Source organism: Anomalospiza imberbis, chromosome 7 (genome assembly GCF_031753505.1).
Source record: "Anomalospiza imberbis isolate Cuckoo-Finch-1a 21T00152 chromosome 7, ASM3175350v1, whole genome shotgun sequence".
Lineage (NCBI taxonomy): Eukaryota > Metazoa > Chordata > Aves > Passeriformes > Viduidae > Anomalospiza > Anomalospiza imberbis.
The window spans coordinates 9859711-9876917 of NC_089687.1; the positions used below are offsets into that span (position 1 = coordinate 9859711).

The 17207-nt window shown below is 44.6% G+C and overlaps 1 protein-coding gene and 1 long non-coding RNA gene across 19 annotated transcripts in view; one reads left to right on the forward strand and one right to left on the reverse strand.

Annotated features, from left to right (window-relative positions):
* The window catches only part of KALRN (kalirin RhoGEF kinase), a 475447-nt gene that overhangs the window by 14551 nt on the left and 443689 nt on the right, over nt 1-17207 (reverse strand). For 10 of the 18 annotated variants that reach the window (XM_068195349.1, XM_068195340.1, XM_068195344.1 and 7 more), the window contains 5 exons: nt 16104-16351; nt 12779-12902; nt 11373-11432; nt 2483-2510; nt 1864-2035 (listed from right to left, as the gene is read on the reverse strand). In XM_068195349.1, coding sequence (XP_068051450.1) covers nt 1864-2035; nt 2483-2510; nt 11373-11432; nt 12779-12902; nt 16104-16351 — 632 coding nt within the window. Of the gene's footprint in view, nt 1-1863; nt 2036-2482; nt 2511-10394; nt 10651-11372; nt 11433-12184; nt 12218-12778; nt 12903-13956; nt 13976-15147; nt 15985-16103; nt 16352-16595; nt 17160-17207 lie in introns of those variants that run through there. The other 8 variants (XM_068195345.1, XM_068195350.1, XM_068195351.1 and 5 more) reach the window with 8 other exon arrangements.
* On the forward strand, nt 9493-10669 carry LOC137476912 (uncharacterized). The gene is made up of 2 exons (XR_011000687.1): nt 9493-9758; nt 10440-10669. It is a non-coding gene; the product is annotated as an uncharacterized lncRNA (long non-coding RNA).

Below are 17207 nucleotides of genomic sequence, written 5' to 3' on the forward strand. Positions count from 1 at the left end.
GGACCACTCAAGCAGCAAGCAGTCAAGGAGTTAAACATTGCCTGTGCCTGTCCAGAGCTGGATGCTTAGACTTGTTATATCTGGAAAGATTTACCCATGAAGATCTTTTCTGTCATGGGAGATGGTAAGCTGCTGTGCCTCTGCAGTGAAGTCCAACACACACCAGACAAACTGGGTTTCCCGTGGATGCAGGAAGCAGTCACACAGCACAGGGTGACATTTCCAGGGAGTTTCAGACCCCTGGAGCATGTGCCATTGATCTTATGCTGCTGCCAGGGCCCCATTTGGAAGGCTGGACATCTCATAGCAGCCAGGGATAAAGAGCACAGCACTGAGTTTGTGAGACACACTCAGTCTTTGGGCCCATCTGAGAAAATAAACAGCTCTGTGCAGTCTCATGAATTTATAGCAGGTCTGTTCATAGTCACTGCTGTTTGCACACTTCAGTCTCCAATATGCATTTTGAGGGAGCTGGCCTGAATGAAAGGATTTTGCTTGTGTAACTGTTTTAGCTGTACTGGACACCCAGCTTAGAGGCAACAATAAGTTCCCTTGATGGCAAAACTAGGCTAGTTCTTGAATGCTTAATCTATTGGGTACTGCAGAAGGACACGGTTGCTGGGATAACTGTCTGGACTCTGCAGCTTTTGCTGGTCTGACTGTGCTGGTTTAAAACAGGACAGAAATATCCCCTCTCCCTGAAATCCGCACACTCGTGCCAGGAAGATTTGTAAGAGCCACTGATCCGCTGGGCCTCTGCTTGGCAGGCAGTGTCTTCACTGGAAAGATTATTTGGGTAACAAGACAATACAAGTGCTGATAGTGCAGAGGGAGCCAACAGGAAGAGGACTGTGATGAAAAGCAGAACCCTGTATGGAAATATCCCCCCATCCTAAGCCCAGAAAGAGGCTGAAGATAAGGCACTAGAAGATCTACTGAGCAATAGCTAAAGACAATTTTGGATGCCCTGGGGCAGCTGCACAAGCCAATGGTCTCTGAAGGAAGCTCTTGATCAGATGTAAGGGTTTTTTTATTAAACATGTAAAATCCTTTCTTTCTTACTGTTCTTTTTTCACTTTCAGTGACTTTGTACTCCCTGGATTCATTTCAGCCTGAGCCAGAAGTGCTGAAAAGTTCAAATGAAAGATTGCCTCCTGGAGATTTCCACTGCAGTTTGGCCCAAATTTCTTATATAAGCTGCAGATGAGCATCCAGAAGCAGGCTGTTACCTGACCTGAATTCAACTCCAGATCTTTCTGAATCTTCCCAGTGCTTGTTGTAAAGATAGTTTTCCTCTCTGCTAGCCAAGCCGGGAACATTATGACAAGCATCTTTCTGTCCAAGCACAGCCAGATGTAGTCTTCCCAGAGCACATCTGGGCTTCTTTAGGAACAGCTGAGGAAAGGCTCAGGAAAACTGCAACCCCACCACTGCCAGTAAGATGAGAAAACACCCAGTGATAGGGGTATTGCAAGCTGGTGAGGGCTTGCTCTGCTTGACTCCCAAAGGAGTCAAGGCATCAAACTCAAGCAGAGAAGCCCCAGCAGAGGCAATACTAGCCAAATTAAAATGTTGTAAACATTCTGGCTTCTGGCTTGCAGCTGGCTCAGGAAGTCAACGGGAGCAAGCCCACATCTGCCAGCAGCACTTTGTGGATATACCCTACATCAGCTTGGGAAACAAATACAGCTGCCCCTGCCCTAAAGTCTGAGCCTTTCCAGCCAATGTTTGCCTCACTGATGTGCTGACATGCCATGCCACACTTAATTAACTGCATCCTAATGAGTCTTGTAGCCAGGCTGGTGCCACATTTGAGGGTACCACAACCATCAGGATGTTGGGAATCCACAGGCAGGACCTTACCAGGATGACACTGTGTAAGTGGCCGTGCTGTTGTCGTTGTCAAGGATGTTTTGGTCTGGTCCTTTCCAGGTTATAGTTGGTTTGGGTCGCCCACAGACTTTGCACTGCAGCATCACTGTGTCCCCAAGCAGGCAGGTGATGTCCACTAATGGCACAAGAAACTCTGGAGCCACTGTGAAAAATAACCATGGGGACACACACACAAAACACCTCTTTAAATCTTCAGGTGAGGATGTCTAGAGTCATACAAGGCTAGAGAATACGTTATAGGATGAACTATGGGATCTGGGTCCCAAACAGCTGGGAGTCCTGGGATTATGTCATTGAAACTGCCCTCCAGTAAAAGCCAGCTGTCTACAGCTCAGAGAAGGAGGTAGAGGGGAGCGTTCATCCCCCAGCCCTGTGCTCTGGCAGGTGGATGAGATTTTGAGAGGGCAGGTTTGGGGGGTTCAGCCTGGCCTGTGGCCCCAGGCTGTCTGAGCCCAGCAGCCAGCAGGAAGCCTGCTTTGCCTGGGGACTGAGCAGCAGGGAGCTGCCTTTGCTGCAAATGCTGCTAGGTGCAGAGCATGCTGTGGCACCAGAGTAAATCCCAACTGCAGCACAGCTGTCCTTAACTCACCTTCTTGGATGAAATTGGGGTTGATTATCTGAAAAATACAAAGAGATACAAGCATTTATTTCCTAGACAGTGACAAAGAGGCATCTGTTTTCACAAGGTACCACGGTGACTCTGACCAGAACTGCAGAAGTGCTGCAGTGATAACAAGCACCTTCTAACAACCAGCAGGTACAGCCAGCTCTAGTGATAACACACATGGGAAAGTAAATGAAAGCTATGGCTTCTTGAACCCTGAAAAAGCATCAAAGGTAACAGGCACTGCACCAAGGCTGAGGAGTGTGGACATGCTTCCTCTTTGTCTATGTGATAATGATGAAGCCATTAACTCTTCCCAGAGGTGTTTGTGCACCCCGTGTGCCTGGCTCCAGACCTGTGTCACACAGCACCTGCAGTCACCACACACCTGGGGCATGTCACCAACACCCTGGCCACTAACCAGGTCTGAGGAAATGTCTTTTAACTTGTGCTCAGCTTCAGGAGAAAAAAAGGTAAAGCACTAGACCATAAATACTTCCTTTTGCCCACTGTTAAGGATCAGTCCTGCAACAATTCTTGGTCTATTAACATGAGTGAAAATTCACTCATTTAATTGGACTGCTGGAAACTTTCCAGCTTGAAACTAGGTATGGATAACTAGGAGTTATTTTATCTAACTAGTTAATTGACCAAGTTAGCAAAGACTTGAAAAGCTACTGTTACTCTGTGGTCTCTATGTGCCAATGTAGCTCTGGAAGCAAGGGTGGAAAAAGAAACAAGACAATGCCACTGAGTTCTTACAGAATTGATCCTAACTACATTGTGGTGAACAATAGTATAGAGGTTTTAACCTCATTAACTGTTTTAATAATCTCATAAGGCCTTGTTATTCAAATTCAGTCTAATAATTTAATGTTCAAGCCATTTCATGTTCAACCATAAACACCAATGTGGTTTATCTCGCCTTAAATATTTCTGTTGCTATTTATTTCAGAGCTATTTTGGAAGATGTCAATGAGGCAGTGACCTAATTCATGGTTTACCAAAGCTGATAGGAGGTTTTTGCAGAGGCTCAGAAACCAGGCCACAAAACCGAAGCAATAACCCTTCAAAATAGAGTAGATACATCTTCAAAATTTCTATTTACATTTTGGCTTTATATATAGTTTTCCAAGGTCGATGGCTCAGGGTGCAACTCAAGGAGGCATTTGGGCACATTCAGGTTCATTTTGGTTTCACAGCATTTCTTTGCAGCCCCAGGCAAAGCTCTGGTACCAGCACTGAGACCTCAGGATCTGTTTTCCCCTACCACCACCACAAAGCCCAGAGGAACCAGGCATAACATGGAAAGCACAAAGTCCCTCTGAAGGGGGCAGCTGGGCAGTGCCACCAGCACATGGACCTGTCAGCCCAGGGGTTTGGGGAGCAGCTCCAGGACTCACACACAGCCCCCTGGACCCTGCAGACAGGAAGGAATTGTGGCACAATGGAGTACTGGGTGGAAAACATCCTCTGTCCTATCTGTGCGTGTGAAAAAAAGAGAGATGGATCTTTGTGATTAAGTTGTATCTCTCACACCACACAGCAAAGGAAGAAAAAGCTGTTTTGTGGATAACCATTGCTTGCCACTTTCACTCAGAGACACCATCTACTTTTCAGCTGAGTAACCCCGGGCATTGGCTCATTTGCACATACATCTTCATTTTTGTGGTGTTTGGCTTAACTGAAATATCCATTCTCCAAAGCTCTCCCCTTCCTTCCCTGCAGCATGCACTAAATTCCCTTATTATTCATTGATCTCCATCCCTGTAGGATTAGAGATCAGGAGAAAGAAACACTAGTTAACACTTTATATTAATTTTATTACTCTAAAGGATTCATTAGAAGATGCAACTACAAAGATGAATGTAATAGATATCCTTATAAATAAATAATTTTACATTTCTAGTGACTTTCAAGGTACAATAATTTATAATAATTGCCTTACCATTTTTTTTTCATTGCCTCACTATGGGAATAGCAGAAAGAAAATTATCTCTGCAACATACTATTGGAAGAGTCTGTGGGCAAAATTTACATTTTCTTTCCCAAAACTTCATCTGTTAATTAATCAAATGGTATCTAAGAACACCCCCACAGACAAAGCACAGCTTTAGTCTGCTGTAAGCTTTGTCAAAAATAAAAGTCTGTCTGCCTGAGAACATTTAGGTGATTTAATACAGCACCTTATTAGGGAATGGGATTTCTTCTGCTTTGAAGGAGAGCATCAAATGATGGGGTGAGAAGGGCAGAAATGGGAAAGCAAAGTTTCACAGCCAGATCTGCATCCAGGGGCCGGCTCAGTGGTTCAAACATCTGCTCCCAGGCCCTGGGGTTCTGCTGCCTCTCCCTGCAGGCTGGCCAGGTTCCTGGACTGCGGCTGGATGGCAGGAGATGGCAACCTCCATAGAGTCCTTCTAGATTAGGTGCAAGACCTTTGGAGACAATTTCTTCTTTTGCCAAACTGGTTTGTAATCCCCGGGAGTGGAGAACGGGAGCTCCAGAGTGTATCCTCACTGCCCTCAGAGGATGGGAGCTCATGTACTGCTTCTCCACACGGCCTCCAGCCATCCAGGGCTGGATCCCCTCATGGATACACTTGCCCACTCACTCTGCAGCAGTTTGAATGAGGATCTCACAGCCCAACCCTCAGCTGAGCACCTGTGGCCACAGTGGCCATGAGCAGGGGAAGGTGGCCCAGGGTCTCACGCTGACCAGGGAAACCTGAAGAAATCCCAGCACAAACCTCCTGCAACAGTGTGGCTGCCAGTCTGGCTGTGAGAGGACAAACTCATGGGGATGGAAGCACCCAACACAAGAACGCCTCACTCCATCTTCAGTGCCAGTCCACACCATGCAAACACTAGCCCTAAAGGGATCAAACTCAGTTTGCACTGCATGTAAGAAACACAGATGGGCTCTTTTTCCTGGAAACATACTTTTAATTGAGATGAAGTAGATTTTTAAAAAAATTGGATAAAATACCTGTTGCATGGCCTAGAGCAGGTTAGAATTTCTCCCCTCTGTGGCCAGGAGAATTTGTTTCTCATACGGTGACAGCTGAAAATGGAAATCCTACACAAAGTAACAAAAGGCAGAACATGAAATGGCCTCTGCTCAAGTAATGTGGGGTCTAACACTGACCAGGCAAAGCCAGGCAGCTGGAGGGAGGGGGATGAAATAAAGGAATGGGAGGACAGGTCAGGGCTATTCAATAAAAAGCCAGAAATAGATCTTGCTTCTCCCTCTTCCAGCCTGCGCTGTTTCAGGGCTCAGACCAAGAAAGGCACACAAGGCATATACCTGAATGCCTTTGGGGACCTGCAGGGATCAAAGTGACTTACATCTAGGTCAATTAAGTGTAATTTAACAGTCAAGCTTTGGAAAAGTAACATGGGTGCCTCTCCAGAAATTCAGTATTTTGCAGTATTTTTCCTGGTTCGTTAAGCTGATCTTATAAAGATAGAAAGGCATCTGCATCAGTAGCTGCAAAGCTCATTTGCAAAGTGACTCTAACTGCCCTAATTCTTAGCATAATCTTATCTTTCACTTGTGCACACATGCTTTATCTGGTGGGGAGGGAGAAGCCATCCTGCCACGCCAGTGACCAGTCCAAAAACGCTCTGCAAACACAGCTCGGCTGCCTGAGAAGGTTCTCACCTTGACCAGGGTTTGTTTCTCCAGTGCAGGGGGGTCCTTGCCATGCCTACCCCACTTCCTTGGAGGGATTACACTCAGCCCACACACACCAGTGCACAGAAGGGCCCAGCAGATGCCCAGATTTTTCCAGTACCATGTTTCAATCCCATTTTAAGGGAACATATCAAAACCAGGAGTGAGAATATTACTTTTTCCCCAACGCATAAGAATAGTCTGCAAACCAAGCAGACTATAACTGTACAAGGTTGGTGCTTCACCTAAACAGCAGATGGCATGTTTACTCCAAGACAAGCATCTGAGCATTTTGTAAACAATTTCACAGCACCTCTTGGTCACTGAGTTAAAATACAATACTGACACATTTGCTCATACTGGTAGCAGAGTCAGCAGCATATTCCTTGCTACCTCTCTCATGACCAAAACTTACAATTCTCTGAAAAAAATGAAATTAATTAGAGAGAAACTAGATAAATTCTAATTTTAGAAAAATATCTACCCCCCATTTCCAGCTAGGTCAACTTTACTTTGAGACCTTCAGGATGACAGGCTCACAGTGCCACCAGCCTTCCCTCCACCAAAAAAGAAACAAATTAACTAGGGAAATTTCTTGATAAAATGAGCAGTTAAGGATTCCATCACAGATGGATAGTGGCTACCAAAGGGAAAATTTAAAATGGCATCTAATGAAGCATCCCACGACGTCAGCCTTTTGTCAGGGATGGGGGATGCCTTCTGGCACCTGCGTGGATGGGCTCAGCTGCCTGTGGGACTAATGGGGAAGGCACAAGGGATGCTGTACTGCGTCTGTGCAGAGCAGAAGCCCTCTTGCCTCATGTTCTTGCTGCCTGGCCCTAATGGCTGGTGACTTCCATGGGATGTCCCTGGTACTGTGTTGTAGCACCCTACACCTTCCTGCAGATGAAGTAGGTAACTTCTTACTTTTCCAAAAGCTAATCCCCCATTAGCCTGTGCTGCTGGCTCAGGCTATGTCACACCTGATGAGCCACATTTCTGGTCTGTCTCAGCAACCCCTGGCCACTCAGGGCAGCAGGACAGCGGTGTTGCCCATGGAGGCTACTCCAGGGAGACCCAGGGAAATTCCCAGGATTGTACTCATTCACACTGTGGTAACAAGGCCAGGAAAAGCTTTCTTACACTATTGTAAGAAGATTTTGCCAAGAGAGTGTTAGATCTACTCTGGAGGTGGACAACCTCAGCCAGGGGATGAGGGCATAAAGCACTTGGGAATTCCTGGCCTGAGCTGAGTGGTGACCTGGAACCAGTGCTGTATCCACCAAAACATTACTTATTCAATCACATGGACTGTGGGGGTGCTAACACAATATTTCTTCCACAGTGCATGTTTCCTAGTGCTTATCTTGGTCTAAGTGTCTCTGAGTAGTTCTTGACATGCTAAAATGTCACAACTGAAAAAAAAGAGATTAGGAAGCCCAACGTACGTACCTTGGCAACTGCTCAGCTCACTAATCTAATGATGGCACTTCCAGTGACTTGGCCTGGGCTTCATCTCTGCTTTGCACAGCAGAGACACTGGAACAGACACCAGAAGCTCAGCGACAGACGTGCGTCACCAACAGCACTTGTAACACTGCAGCTGGAGCTGTGCAACATGTCTGGAGCCATGTCAGAACCCTGCACCTGAGGTCTGCCCCAAAGCTGGGAGGAGCTGCTGCTGGATTTAGTGAGGTTTAGCTCAGTCAGATCTTCTGACTGCTGGAAGAACATTCCCTAAGATGAGAGAGGTATCCTGATGGCATCATGCTCAGCTGCCTTGTGACCCCCTCAGCAATACTGCAACCCCATGAGATGTTACAACACAGAATTGTAGGACAATTAGTTGTGTCATTGTCCAGGACCCCAGACTTGGGTGTGGATACTGATTCACAAGGGCATACATCTTCCCAGAAGTGGAGCTGCCTGTCCCTGTGCAGTTAACTACAGACATGTGGAAAGAGAGTCTCTGATCATCCTAAAGTGCAGGTTACTCCTGTCACTCACGTGGCCCTTAAGTACCTGCTCCTACTCTCACATACTTAATGGGCGAGTTTGTGCCTTCTGTTTTATGAAACTACAGCACAAAACAGAAAACCAGAGGAAAAAAATCAAACTTCATTTCCATCTTTATGCACTTTCATTACATATTAATAAACAAAGAGGGAAAAAAACAGTCACCAAGAGATGCTATTTCTAGTCAAAGCTACAATATAGAGGAAATTCTCCAAGGCCTGTGTGAACAAAAAACAAGTAGTGGAATTTTAGCTCTTTTAAACAGTCACCCAGAATTTATTTCCTGTTCTCACAATATATTTTTCCACATTTTTTTCTGTCTTTGTGCTCCCTTGAGACACAGGCAAAGTGCTTCCAGAAAACTGGGATCTACTGAATGGAATCCACTGTAGTATTTCATAAACAGCAAACAAAGCCAGATCTGAAAGGCCACAGTACCTGTTGGACTTCATGGGTACTATGACCAGCTTACTGACTTCTTGTGCAGGAGGTAGAGGGGAGATAAATTGCACCCACATTTCCAGGTAATTAACATGTCTGCTTTGCATTTAGAGACTGCTTTCTCTGTTCTAGCACTGGGTGCATGTTCTCGTGCACAATGGGAAGAAGAGGGATGTCAGGGGTGACAGTGCTGTATGAGAAGCCAGGTGACTGGCCCTGTTATTACCTGCCTGTAGTGATGACTCCACCTTAGTGACACAGGAAAAGCACCTCTGAGTGTTGCTGGCTGGGACACAACTCTTCAGTCACCACTCCCAGCATCTATAAAACCCTTCATGAGCCTGGCTGCGTGTGAGGACAAGGTGTTCCCTCTTCTTGGGCTGTCACATCTCCAGCTGCCCTGGAAACTCATCAGTGGACATTCCACACAAAGCAGGGAAAGCAAAACCAGGTGAGATGCAGATGTTCACTGCACACACAGCTTGGGCTAGAGGGGTAGCACATCTGTTTAAGTTATCTAAGCTCAGCACATGAGGCCTAGAAGATCAATGAAGCCCTGAATCAGGCTCTGGTGTTGGAATTAGCTTGTTTTGCCTCTGACTTAATTAGAGAAGACTTTGGCCTCCCAGGCTGTAATATAGCCCATTTCTGTTTGGAAAGGAGAATCAAAACACTCATAATGAAGGGAAAGGGAGAGCAGTCGTGGCTTCCAGTAGGTGAATACCTCAGAGCTTTACAGACCAGACTTCCCCATGGCCTCTTCCAGGGCTTCACCAGCATTTTATGAGCCTGCCCGTGCTCTGCTCCCTCCAGATGACTTTATTTAGTTTACACTGGCTATCAGCAATACCTTCCCCACAGTATTTCTTAGCCAGACCAACAAGATAACCACACTCAATCCTGGCTGCAGATGTACTAAAACCAGCACAAAGCAAGGGCTGTGCTGCTCCTTGCAGGGCAGTGTGACCTTAGTAAGTCACCCCTACAATTGTTCTCTTATTTTCTCTTCCTCTGCTGTTTTAAATATTTGCTCGGCCACAGAGAATGTTGCCAGAAGTAAACTTGAGCTTTCCAAGCCATGAGGAATACTGTGGTTTCTGGGGACTGCAGTGCAGTGGCACTGTCACCTCCAGTAAGTGACTTGGGAGATGCAGGACGGGGCTTTCTGAGTGTAAATAGTCACACAGAAGGCACACAGTTACTCCCCCAATAGCAGACTGATACCATAGCTGAGACTTCACATTGGTGTCTTCTGGTTTAAACAGAAAGGCTTTTTTTCTCCTGAACTTCAGAACAGTAGACTGTACCATGGTAAAAACCCAACTCAAGCCATCAGAAAGACCAGAAATGCTGACGAGGCAAGGATTCAGATACCTCCCACTGGAAATTATAAACCATCTTGTTGTCTTCCTGTTGAACAAAGTCAAAACACAGAAATCCTCTGCAAAAGAAGAGTTTTCACCCAGCTCTGCACAATCACCCTTGTCTCAGCCACCTGTCGCTCCACAGGACAATTTTCGATGTAGGAAAATTACACAGACTTATGTGTAATAATGGGCACTGCCTTATAACAAATACATACACTTCCAGATATTACCTGTGACTGGCAAAACAATCTTTGAAAATGTAAACACACTCCTGAGAGTAATGCAGCTTTAGAGGTGAGGACCATTCAATCTCCAGGATGTCAGCTGGGTCAAAAGCTTTCCTTTTGTACACATCCCAACACAATTAAAATAAAAGTGAGCTTTCAGGTTAACTGCCTAGGTGGTGCACCTCAATACACTTCCCCCTCTTTTTATCTTCCCTTCAGGAGGAAGATCAGCTTTCTTTTGCAGGATGTTTATAGTGCAGCCTGGCTGACAGCATCCAGGAGATCTGCTAGGACACAGATACCTCTGTTCTCCAGTGACCTGTCCTGTCATGACCACAAAATCACCATCTCTCTGAACCATGTCCTTGCCTGTTTCAGCAGGAACTTCTTTCAGCCTTGGAAAAATGTATAGAAATGCTTTGTGTGGTCACTATAAACAGGAGGAAAAACCCCAAGGATTCTGCTAGATCTTAATAGAGGAGAATCAGACACATAGCTCTTCATGATTTTAAGCTCTCTAGGCTCTCTCAACAAGGCACTGCACTAGAACTGGTGGTTTCACAAAGGAAAAACAGTGGCATAATGTAGCATAATTTGGGTCCACCGATCTGCATCAGCCTTCCCTGAGATACAAGTACATTCACACAACTGGTTTTACCATTCTCCTTCAGTACCTTGACAGAAATGCAATTCCCACTCTGCTGAGAGAAAAGGGAAATGTTGTCTTTTCTGGTTTTCTAGACAAAGTGCTGTCTGTGGTACAACAATATTTGGCTGGCAGCTCAAGTGTGTATTGCCAGGGCAAAGGGTGTTTATAATATAGAAAGATGCTACATTTATCAGCAGCTGACACACTTGCATTATTGTTGGAATGAGGTCTCAGGTGGGAAGCAGAGACGGAGGGTGGCGACGTGAGCCTCCAGCTCAGTAGGAGCTTGTTTCTGAGCTCCCTCCACTGCTCCCACTACAAAAGAAGGCCAAACTCCAGTTCAAGGCTTGGCAAAACCAGAACTGACACTTTTTGTGACTCACACTAAATTGGCACACACGTCTGTGAGCAATACAGACCCACCAACTCCCCTTGCAGCAAAGGCATTTCAAAACTGACACATGTTTTTGGGAAAAAATAATCACAAGGATGATTGTCTCTACCTCCATACTAGTATTGGGGTCAAGGTCATCACACTCTGATTCCTCTGAGCTGTTTGTCTCCTTGTTTGGCAGCATGAAGAGGAAGAAAGAGAACAAGAGATTAGAAAAGAGATTGGTTAGTCAGGGCAGAGCAGCACAGTTGTGAGCAGCACGGAAATGAGTAACGGTAGGGAAAATGCTCCTAAAACACAAACAAAAAACAAACTGACAACAAAACAGAGGAAGCAAAGGCAAAGACATGCTTTTGCCAGAGAAGCAGCAGTGATTCTGCAATTCATTCAGGTAGTGAAAACAAGGAGGAAGCAAGAGGAGGAAGAACTGTGCCACCATGCTGGAGCAGCCGCTTCCCTCGGACCCAGTCCTTCCTCATCCGGAGGGTGCGAGGGCGCCCGGGATGCAGTGTCAGGGTTCCTCCCTTTGCACATGCCAGGGCTATTGCACCAGGCTTGTAAGACAGAAAGCCTCTGCAAAGGAAAACACTTCATCATGGACTCTCCTGGAGAGGGGTGGGTCCAAAGGACATGCTCAAGTGCTTTCCTGAATCAAGGCTGGGCTTTGGTTGTGTCAAAATCACAAGTGTCTGCTTGCCTCTGTTGGGAGGGAAAGCCCCAGATTAGTCCTGAGCAGGCCTCATGGTCGGTTTATAGGGGTGGATCCTCTGAGTTGGAGCACAGTAGTCAGGCACCCAGAGCAGAAGATGGAGCTTAACCCCACAGCTCTCAAACTTTTCCATACTGGGAGATCTCAGAGAAAGAGAGAGAGACGCAGACACACAAACACACAGACACACACACACACACACGAGACCTTCTCCTGGCAAGACAGAGTCAGCACCTCTGCCCTGTCTGATAACATGGAAAGAAAAAGGTCATTGAGACCATCTCCCTAGACCAAAAACCTTAAGAATCCCCACGCTGGGAACCCCTTATCTCAACATCTGATGAAATATCGACCTAAAGAAAACTCATCAGCAAGGCCACTAGGTTCACCAGTGGCTTTCTCACTGCTGCAGCTGCTCTGATGAACCTGCAGACCAGGCTAGATCAGAGGTCAGTAAATCTCTAGTGTCCCAATTTTAAGTTATTTAACCATGTATATAGTTGGGTTTCTTAATGAGGATTGATTACTTACTTGCATGTGGGATGCCAGGAAAAAGAAAACAAAAAACAAAGACTGCATTTTGTCTTGCATGCAAAAATCCTGCTAAAATGGATACTACAAAAAAGGACCAAAAAAAAAAAAAGATAACCAAAGTTGAAGAAAAAACCAAAAGAAAACAACAAAAAAACCAAAACCCAAACTCAAAATTGCCACCCCCTCCCTCTCTCAGGAGAGGATGCTACAGGGGGTGGAAAGGATGGGAAGCAGGAGAGCAGCACAGAGAGCTTTCAGATGGCCTTACTCACTTTAACAGAGACTTTGTTCCCCAGAATATCCTTGGATTTACGTGGCCCATTGGCTTCATTTTTGCCACTGCTCTCCTTTTCCGCCCGCTTTCTCATGCGCAGGGTATGCCATGAACATGACTTCCTGTTGTACCAAAAAACGCAGCAATCAAATGGCAAATCATAGCAGGAAGAAAGGCTTTGGAAAGGGGAACCGCCATCCACATTTGCAATTACTGCATTTCCCTAGAAGGTGAAAGCCACTGGCAGGCAATATGCCTGTCTCAATCTCAGCAATGAGAGCTGAAGTTAAAACCCAAACCAAAGAGTTCTGCAAAGCAGATGTTGTGCCACACTTGCTGTTTAAATGCATGGAGCAGGAAAAAAATGTCCATGATGGAAGCACAGGCAACTCAAACTTGGTCATCTGGTTTCAGGGACTTTGTCTTGCATTGCCACAAATAGAAATTTATTTTAATTTTGCTACATTTAAAAGACCAACCTGGTCCTTAGTCTGATTGGTTGAAAGTAGCGTAACAAATATAAATATGTAAGAATGCTCCTAGTAGATTGCTCCGTATAATAAACTTAAAAAATTAAGAAATTCAAGTCGTTGCTCACTACGTGTTGCTCAGAACACAACAGCTCAATAAATAGGAGCTGCATTATTAATTTTCCAAGAGATAAATATTTTCCTAGAATGACAAGCTCTGCTGTGTCTCTCAAGACCAAGAATTTCCCACTTCACTTTGCCAATCCAGTTAAAGAGGACATCAGTCAGCCATGGGTTTTGGCTAGCAGTAACAGCAGGCACCATTTCCAGTAAATTTTTCACCCTTTATTACTGTTCCTGTGACCTTATTCTTGGAAAAAAATAAAAAAAAGACCAATATGAACCTTTGTAAGAGCAATGCTGTGTTGACAAGAGAATTGCATATCAAAGCAGACATAAGAAAAAATCAAAATAGTTCTTGATATGGGTTTCATTTGGTTAAAATAGTGGACAGGTTGAGGGGGATTTGGGGAGGGGTATGTTGTCCAAAGCATAAAGCTCTCAAAACAGCAGTGTGATGAGCTGGGATCCAGGTTCAAAGCATCTGCCCACCTTTAAGTCATGCAAATTTGATTTGCATGTTTAAGCCCAATGTTTGGCACATGTCACGTCTACAGTACCTTGATACATTTTACAAAGGAAGCTGTATGAAATCCAGGGATCACCTGTGATGCCAATAAAACGCAGTATGTTAGCAAGGTAGGACCCAAAGGATGCCCCACACAGCCGACGCTCCCCCATGAACACTGCGTCTGCCTCCTACGCGCTTCCTGCTTTTACCTCAGCCCCTGATGGGAGCTGTACAACAGCTCAGTTAAAGAACAAGCAAACCCTGACACAGCCACAAGACTGAACTGGGTCATGACAACTGTTTTTGCAACCAGGATTAGAGTCTGCACTAGCTCAGCCTGTATGTGCAGTTGTGTCTCAGCACAGGGAGCACCACAGCACCCTGCACAGCTCAGACAGGCACTAAGCGCTGACTGGGATTTGGGCCTTTCTGGACAAGGTCCAAATGGGAACTGCACAGCAGGGGAAGTTATCCAACACTTCAGGAATGTTATGTTTTCCTTTAGGATATATAAGAAACAAGAACGTGGCAGATGGGGCTCCTGATCTATATAATGAACATAGGTGAATAATTCATGGCGCTAGCACTGCTGGATCGACCATATATTTTGTGTACAGTATTTGCCACAGAAAAAACAGTTTTATTACTTCAACTAAGATAGGGTTGAAGGTAGCAAAGCTCAAGGTTGTTTTTTATTCATAAGACTCCTATTATTCCAGCATCTTTTTGTTTTCAGGGTTGTTTTAGCTGTTTGAGTCTAAAAAATCGTTTAGGACTTTAAATCTCACTGCAGTGAGAAAGAAAGAAGTGCAATTCATATATCTTTCAATTTTGTTACACCTTCCTGGCCACAATTCATCTGCGTACAGAATTTGATGCAGAATTTTACTGTACAGCTGCCAAGAAATCAGTCTTCATCAGGAGTCTGGTACTGTGGATGACTCTAAGGGCACAGGGTTGCAAACTGTGGCTAGAGAGGAACCCGGGAATGGCCGTGGCAGATGTGCAAGAGATGTGCCAAGCAATTCCTTTGGCTTAACATGCAATTCCTGGTAGCATTCATTACTGACTGACAGGTAAAGTCATCATTTCTCTTAACTGAAACGGCAGCAGAGATCAAGTTATTATTTTTAGTGAATCTGTCACAAAATCTTTCCTCGTGTTCAATTCTGCACCTCGAGGTATTTGTGTAAGGTAACACAATTTGTAGCATACATCATGCATTACCATCTAGACATTTTAGATGTTAAAAGAAATCAACAGGTATTACTGAAATAAGGGTTGTACCTTCTGTGTTTAATACCAAAAAAACACTTCCTTGCATTAGTCATTTCAGACTGACAAAATTCTAAAAATCAGAAAAGAAAAATATATATCCACACATTTGTTAAATAAGCAACAAAATATTATAAACAAAATTAAAATCAAAACAAAACAAAATCAAACAAAAAAAAGGGTCAAACTAATTCTTTTACCTCATTAAAACATGCTCATAGTGAAAATTTATTTTACATATTTAAAATAGTACATTTAAAATTAGTTACATTACAGGTACAATGATGAACATTGCGACTATTCATTATATTGCACAACCTGACTTCATCAATGTGAGTTTGTTTCTTTTTTTTAAATAGTGCAAAATACTTTTTACAGGAATGTACTTGGATGGGGGTCTTGCAAACCAAAAAATATATTACAAAAGTTACTGCAAACAGAAAAAAAACCAAACAAATAAAAAAAAAAAAAAAAAGAAGATACAAGCTGTACAAGGAATTTGCCATAGACAACAAAATCTCTCCTCCTTGAGAAGCAAACCTCAGTCCAACACAGAGCCTGGATTTTTGTGTTTGGTTTTTTTTATCTAGATGCTGTTATAACCAATATATAGATTAGTAACTTAATACAGCATAAATATAAGTCCAGTCCGAGCAGGTCCATGTTGGTGTAAAATGGTGTCACATAAAGCATATCTTTAACCGTCTATGGTTTTATTTCTCTCCAAAGTATAAACAAAATCCCACAAAATGAAAATAAGCAAAACCCGAGCTGTCCACCATGGCTGCCCGACGCTGTGGATTGACCACTCAGCTTGTTCCAATGGCACTGTAGATAAAAATCAGCAGGATTTCCCTAGCATTTAGGTTTGTTTATTTTTATTCATTTATTTTATTTTCCTCAAAAAATCCACATAGTGCTCCCAGCGAAGCCAATAGGGCACTTACTTGATGCTTCCATCGCTATTATCTGTAGTGGATTTAGGGAGGGGAGCCAAGATACTGCCAGGGATCCATCCTTCAGCAGCTGGAGAGTGGTCGTTTGCAGGCTGGTACACCAGGAACATGTTCTGCTGGTTGATAGCAAGGATCTGAACCACCTCTCCTTGATTCACACAGATCTCATCCTCCTTCAGTGCATAGTAATCTTTAATCACCACCATGGAAGAGGTCCCATTGCACCCTCCCAAATCAGTCTGCAAACGGACACAACACAAACCGGTGAGCGGCCGGCGCGGAGGAACCTGCCCTTTCTGGCAGCAATCCCGCTACTTCATGTCCAGCCTAACCAGACCAGGGAAAAGGACACAAAACACTTGGAAGTTCACATTAGCAGAAAAGAATTTTAAAGATCTGAAAGGCGGCAGTAACCTAATACAAACCAGTCTCCTATTTCACATCAGACTTCAAAGCTGCTAAGGACTGTGCCCCTGGGTGCTCTCATCTGCGGGGGTGTCACAGATGAATGGTCTGTGCTGAGCCAAACGGGGAGAAAGACAAATGAAGCTGAGTGAATACTCACAGTTAAATATAGGTCAGATGGAAAGTGGCTTTGGTCAACCTCAGACAGCAGCAGGGTCCAAACAGGGTTGGTGGCCACTGACCCTTTGGTGGTTTGTGTGCAGCGCACATGTACCTGTATTGTACCTTTAGTGGGCACCTTGTGAGCTGTTATGTGGGAAAAGGTCTAAGCTCTTCCCTACCACAGACTTTTTCACAAATGGGTGCTTAATGGTTATCAGAGAAGCCTGCATATTGCTTCTGCCAGTACTGCAAATGGATATCTAGTTCACCAGATCTGCAAGCACAGTGCCCTGAAAAACATTGAGATCAGTGCTTAAGGGTCAGGCTCTGTCTCTGTTTCCCAGATGAGGTGTCATCCATGTGGATGCCAGGGCTTTTGCATGAGCTGTTTAATCCCAAATCACATGTTACCCCACTGCTTCAGTATGTTGATTCCTGTTGACCTGGTTAGCTGCTAAAGAAGATAACATCACGGATCACCTGCGGTACAAGAAATGGGCTGTGAGATCATGTTTTATTAGATGAGCT